This window comes from Sinocyclocheilus rhinocerous, unplaced genomic scaffold, assembly GCF_001515625.1.
Source record: "Sinocyclocheilus rhinocerous isolate Xijiao unplaced genomic scaffold, SAMN03320098_v1.1 scaffold4913, whole genome shotgun sequence".
Classification (NCBI taxonomy): domain Eukaryota; kingdom Metazoa; phylum Chordata; class Actinopteri; order Cypriniformes; family Cyprinidae; genus Sinocyclocheilus; species Sinocyclocheilus rhinocerous.
The window spans coordinates 60,368-67,025 of NW_015640917.1; the positions used below are offsets into that span (position 1 = coordinate 60,368).

General features: G+C 37.9%; 1 protein-coding gene across 3 annotated transcripts in view; it reads left to right on the forward strand.

The window, feature by feature from the left end:
* The window catches only part of LOC107753405 (sodium/hydrogen exchanger 7-like), a 46,023-nt gene that overhangs the window by 15,355 nt on the left and 24,010 nt on the right, over positions 1-6,658 (forward strand). For all 3 annotated transcript variants that reach the window (XM_016569538.1, XM_016569539.1, XM_016569540.1), the window contains exons 5-12: positions 1,071-1,183; positions 1,349-1,454; positions 1,919-2,060; positions 2,788-2,893; positions 3,372-3,460; positions 4,091-4,204; positions 4,906-5,017; positions 5,463-5,616. In XM_016569538.1, the coding sequence (XP_016425024.1) occupies positions 1,071-1,183; positions 1,349-1,454; positions 1,919-2,060; positions 2,788-2,893; positions 3,372-3,460; positions 4,091-4,204; positions 4,906-5,017; positions 5,463-5,616 (936 nt within the window). The remainder of the gene's footprint in view (positions 1-1,070; positions 1,184-1,348; positions 1,455-1,918; positions 2,061-2,787; positions 2,894-3,371; positions 3,461-4,090; positions 4,205-4,905; positions 5,018-5,462; positions 5,617-6,658) is intronic.

Sequence of the window (6,658 nt, forward strand, 5' to 3'; positions counted from 1 at the left end):
TGCGGCAACCACGTGTGACGACCCCGGGCTGGACTTCGCTTCGTCCACGGTGAAAGCCGATCCGGCGATGCACAGCGCGATGTTGATGTATTTCCTCAGTTACCAGCACGGATCAGCTCCAGGCATGACGAAGCAGATATCGTCCCCTTTTGGAAGGCCAGACAAAGTAGTTTCGCTTTCACAACGAATCACACAGCGCCTTCACGACCTGGCGGCGGCAACAACAATACTACAGCGAGAATATAAGTTACGCCTTCTTTCTTTGCGTGAACGTTTGGGCGGCGTTATGCAAATCTTCCGAGATCGTGACGTAGGTATGTGGGGGTGTGTTAGAACGAGCCGTTTTAGGTAGGCGTGGCTGACTCTTAACTTTTATAAAGAATATCTCTTTGGATTTGAGACTTTAGTCTTTGCAACTTTACAGATCTTCTTTATGCACCAAGAGCTTGTAACACTCCAAAGAGAAAGGAAAAATTGAAATCGCATCATATGACCCCTTTAAGTGAAAAAAACAAACAAACAAAAGTTGACAGTGGCCAGGCCGCCAGTTACAGCATGTAAATCCATACACTTTGTTTTTTAACCTAAACTATTAAAAAAGTTATTTGTGTGCTAACCAATGACATGCAAGAGCCAGGTTCAGGCATGCAGTGGAATTTATGGGACCAGTAATCAGCCACCATCAGATTTGTTTCTTCATTTGCTGTTGTTTGAGCTCCACCTTCACGCTTAGTACCTTGAGCACACACATTCTTAATGCAAAAAGGTTTTTCAGTGTTAAAAATACGTGTAAAAAATTTTCAAAATCTGGTTTAATATCAACAGGTTCATTTGTCACATTACACAATAGAAAGTAAACTTACATTGCTTGGCGGTGCGCTTTGTTGTATACTCCACATTTTGGAAAATGTAGTTGGATACCTGCGTGTTTCATACATACAAGGAACATTTCAATACTAAGCAAATAGTATAAATAGTATTGTAATGTGCTATTATAAACATAGCTTAACTTTGATTTGTGGTCATACAAGCCTTATTTAAAAAAAAAAATATATATATTTGTGTTTAAGAAACCTCATGTATGGCGTAGTGAAAATGATGCAGGTTTTGGGTCAACTCACTGACAAGTTCTACTACACAGACTGCCTCTTCTTTGGTGCCATAATATCTGCCACCGATCCAGGTACATCATCTCTCTCTTCCTCCATTTTAACTTGCTGTTAAACTTGCTTTTATATGAACTGCTGACATTTGTTTTTATCAAACTGACTAGTAAGTGGTGCATTTCCATTCAGGATTTCAATACCGTTTTGTTGCTGATTTGTGTGTGTGTTTGTGTAATTTTTAGTCACAGTGCTTGCGATCTTTAATGAGCTCCATGCTGATGGTGATCTCTATGCACTGCTGTTTGGAGAGAGTGTTATGAACGATGCAGTCGCCATAGTCCTTTCATCGTAAGTCCCACTTTCAAACAGTATCACTTTCTTGTTCCTTTTCTGTTGCTACAAAAAAAAGGTTAACTTAAAATCACGTGTTTTGTCTGCGGCAGTTAGCGGGATTTCCCAGGCTGCCAACACAGAGTGGGTGCTGGGGACATTTTCACTGTAATGCTGAAAAGTAAAAACAAACCATGCTGCAACTCTAGTGGCGTTTCAGGATGGCACTCTGACTCCCCCTTTTGGACACAATGAGCTAGAGCTGATTGTTTCTGATTTCCTGTCTCGGCACCACTTACACAATTAGTCCATAAAGTCGGATTATCACTGCAAAACTGTGTTTTTTAGACTTTGCTAGGAAAAATGACAATTTATATGTCATCTGTGTAATCTTTAGTCTGTACTTTTTCATTGGGTGTACTAGTCAGATCAGCACAGTCAGTTAATTTAATAATTTAGTTTTTTTTGTCTTTGGTATGCAGGTCAATTGTGGCGTATCAGCCTACAGGAGCCAACACACATACATTCGATGCCTCTGCCTTCTTCAAATCGGTGGGCATCTTCTTGGGCATCTTCAGTGGCTCTTTTGCTATGGGTGCAGTCACTGGAGTAGTCACTGCCCTCATATCCTTTTGCATGTTGTTATGAAATCAGTCTAAATATATTTAGGTTTATGCAAATAAGTTGTGTTGATGTCCTTTTGGCTTCATTGTGATGTTGATTCTTTTACCTATTTGCAAAATTAGTAACACTAGAATTATCCTTTAAACAGCGGCTGATTTCTGTCAAGAGAAGAGTACTTGGAGTAAGAATATATTATTTTAAATATATTGCTACTATTTTAACAGAAGTCACAGTAAAAATATTTATAAACTTACAAAATAATTCTATTGCAAATAAATGCAATTTTTTTACCTTTCTATTCATCAAAGAATGCTGAAAAAATGTATCACCGTTTCCACAAAAATGAGAAGCAGCGTAACTGTTTTCGTCTTTGATAATATTTCTTGAGAACCAACGTATTTGAATGATTTCAGAAGGATCATGTGACACCTAATAACTGGAGAAATGGCTGCTGAAAATTCAGCTTTGTCATTCATTTAAAAAATAGATTAAAATAGAAAACAGTTATTTTAAATTGTAATACTTTTTCAAAATATTACTGTTTTACTATGTTTTTGGTCAAAACAAAGCAAGCTTTGATGAGTATAAGAGACACTTTTTTCCCCCCTCCAAAAGCATTAAAAAAAACAACTTTTGAATGGTAGTGTATATCTTTATTGATTTGAATCTTTTTTTGATTAGCTAACTGATTATCAGATGTGTGGTTTAAATTCTTAACTTTATCCACGTGACAAAATTCACCAAGCTGCACTGTTTCCCTCTGCTGGAGACTGCTCTGTTCTTCCTCATGTCTTGGAGTACTTTTCTACTGGCTGAAGCTTGTGGATTCACAGGTGGGTGTTCGTGTGGGTTGGTAATGAAAGCATAGTGGTTAATCTGCTGGGTAACCCAGAGGTTAAACTATAATATAATATAGAGTAATACGGAGCTGCAGCTGCTTCCCCTCTAGGAACAGCAAAACATTTCCTGCTATAGTTAAATATCAACTGGAATAATACTATCATTTTCTGGTTTTAGAAAATCATCTGTTCAGGTTTAATGTGCTTTATTAGCAATAGCATGACAACAAATTTACATTCATGTTCATGCCATATCCTTTGCATACAAATATGCAAATAAAATTCTGCAACCTAAAACTTCCTCCATGTTGCTGAATGCTGCCATCCTTGATGTGTAAATGTGTTCAGCCAATTGCACTTATCATCTGGTTGTTTTATTAGTCACCTCCAACCTGTACTGAAATTGTATCCCATCCCCCACTTGAAAGAAAAAAAAAGGCACAAATGATGCTAATATCCGTTACTATTCCAGGTGTTGTCGCTGTGCTGTTTTGTGGAATCACACAGGCCCATTATACCTACAAAAATCTGTCGGAGGAGTCAACTAAACGTACTAAACAGGTAAAATATTTTAGCCTTGTTTCGGGTAAAATATGTGAACATTTGGATTTTAGTTGCTTTCAGAGCAGCTGGTATAAAACCAGAGTGATATGAACTTTGAAAAAGTAAGGTATGTAGAAAAAAAGCAGCAAGGATGTTTTTTTGGGGGGGGATGGGAGCCCTGCATATTCTACTTCAAAAGATGCTTTGATGCAGGGGGGCCACAAGTCGAGGGATAGTGCTAAGTGAATTCCCAGCACCCCTGTGGTCAGAGCAGTGCAATGTGATGAAGTGAGGTGGGGTGCCTACAGTAATTTCGACACCCCTGTGGCACTGGATTTCTCTCCAGGGAGCCATACTCGCTATTTTCAAAGCTCCTGTTTATGGAGAGAAGGGTTAAAATTTATAGACTTCAGAAGTTATAGTCACAGGAATTGAAGACATCAGCCTCAACTTTAGATCTAACATATGTTACAAAAGCCATTGTAGAGTATAGAGAGGTGGAGCATGCATTTCTAGTTGACTTAGGGCTTGATTTTGAAAACGTGTCATTTTGCTTTTGTGAATGTTGCTTTAGCTGTTTTGTTGACCAAATGTGCTGTTGTCAGGTGCATATGGCTTCATGTGTGGCATGTTTTTTTGCTGTTGCAGTTGTTTGAGGTGCTGCACTTCCTAGCAGAGAACTTCATCTTCTCATACATGGGCCTGGCGCTCTTCACCTTTCAGAAACACGTCTTCAGCCCCATTTTCATATTTGGAGCCTTTGTATCCTTGTCTTAGTTGAAATGAAAGTTTCACATCACAACTTTTATATGAGGAGGGGGTAATGTGTATTAACCACTAGCATTTACCTCAGTCAGATAGTTTAAGAGTTTGACAACATGTTAGAGAAGATGTACCTATGAGCCAAATCATTTAAATGCTCTAAAACATCTGGAAAAGTTCATGGTCGTTTTATCACCTTGATTTGTCATTTATGACCACTAGGAGGCATTATGTATAGGTTTTTTTGAAAGCAGTCTCTTATGCTCACCAAGGCTGCATTTATCTGATCAAAAATGCTGTGAATAATACTGCAATTACTACAATTACAAAACTGTTTTCTATTTGTATGTTTTAAAATGTATGCATGTGATGGCAAAGCTGAATTTTCAGCAGCTATTTCTCCAGCCTCCAGAAATCATAGAAGCTCAAGAAACATTTCCCATCATTATCAATGTTGAAAATGGCTGAGCTGCTTAATATTTTTGTGGAATTGTTTTTTCTTCTCAGGATTCATTGAATAGTAAGTTCAAAAGAACAGTGTTTAATTGAAATGAAAAACTTTAGTAACAATGTAAAAGTCTTTAAATGTTAATGCATCCAGAATAAAATAAAACCCTTTTGAACAGTAGCGTAGGTCTAAATTTCCATTAACTTAATGTGTCAAATGTGAGAAGATTTTTCTTTAACATTTTGACTACTAGATAGCCATCTTTATCGGCAGGGCCTTGAACATCTACCCTCTGTCTTTCCTGATTAACCTGGGCCGAAGACACAAAATCAGAGGAAACTTTCAGCACATGATGATGTTTGCAGGTATGGTGGTGATCACACCTGGCTTACTTCCTCTTCTCTGATGCTTGCATGACGTTAAAGATACGGAACTATTTAATAAATACAATAAAGTAGAATATAAATCAGTGCAATCAGTTTTGTAGCGTCCTCTAATGTCAAACTCTTTGATGTGAACTCTCGGTAGATTTCAGCACCCTGCTGAAGCTTATCGAGATCTAAATTAAGAGTGAAATGAGGCATCAGAATCAGAACATCTCTAATAACGGCTCTTGATGTGGAGCAGCTCCCTCCAGACCAGCAACACCACCCTGCTAAAAGGGCAGCAAAGTGCAGTGCCCTTAAAACACAACTGATCGAGTGTGATGGCCGATTGCCTGCTTAAGTGCAGTGCCATTCTATTTGTAGCAGGGCTGTCATTCTTTCTAAAATCTGTTGTGACTGCTGTGTGCGTGTTTGTGCTCTGCAGGGCTGCGAGGGGCAATGGCATTCGCTCTGGCTATCCGTGACACCGCCACGTATGCGCGGCAGATGATGTTCACCACGACCCTGCTCATTGTGTTCTTCACAGTTTGGGTGTGTGGAGGAGGCACCACGCCAATGCTGTCCTGGCTACATATCAGGTCAGAGTGTAAAAGACTTGATCAGTGCCCTGTCTGACCCATTTTTAAGAGTGAAATGGATTTAGGAAAATTTTTCATGCACGGGAAGTTTTAGAATTTGTTCGTAGGAATGTTTAGTAATTTAGTGTTTACATACAGGATGGTAAAGCCTAGACTGGAAAAATATACTTTGATAAATCAAAGTTCAACAGCTTTTCCACAAGCTGAAGTAAATACTAATATATAGAAGGTGCACACAATATCATAAACAGATATACAAAACACCATCATGGATACACACGACACTTTTTGCAATAAACATGAATTAATATGTGTTGTGACATAAAACCCTAATATACATAACTGATAACAAAAACTATTAAGAAACACCAACAAATGTAAGCTGTCGCATAAGGAATTATGGGAATGTCAGTAAATTATAAGATGACTTATTCTTTTTTTACTTTCACAAACTGTACATTTAATAGTATTTTACTGTAAAATTACATGAAATGTCATGTTAGATCGAATAGGTTTTTTATCATATATAGTAAGGGAATTTACCATTAACCAATTAACAGGTTTTTACTTTAGCATTTTACAGTCTTTTATTATTTTTTTTAGTCTTTTACAGTGTAGAACATGATACAGACTTTAGTTAGGCTAGTAATGTAAGCCACATAGTAGTGTGCTAACAGTCACTCAGAACACTATAGCAGCCAGTTTTAAATGGACAAGCAACACTTGACAATGTAAAATTGAGTTTTTCAGTTGGATAGACTTTGATAACTTTTTTTTAAAGATCATTATTTTGTGTATTTGGTGTAACAGAATATGTTGACATGCTTTAATGTTCAAAAAACACATTCTTTTTCAAATACTGTACATTATTGTAGGTCCTATATGCCCCGCCTCTCTCAAACGCTTAGTTTTCTACAAAGTCCCTCCTTCCGACAAGCGCAGTCTGCTCTGATTGGCCAGCTGACCCAGTGCATTGTGATTGGCCGAACAAGTGATTGGTATGTGTTTGCAGTACACAAGCCACGGTTAAGACAGCTGACTC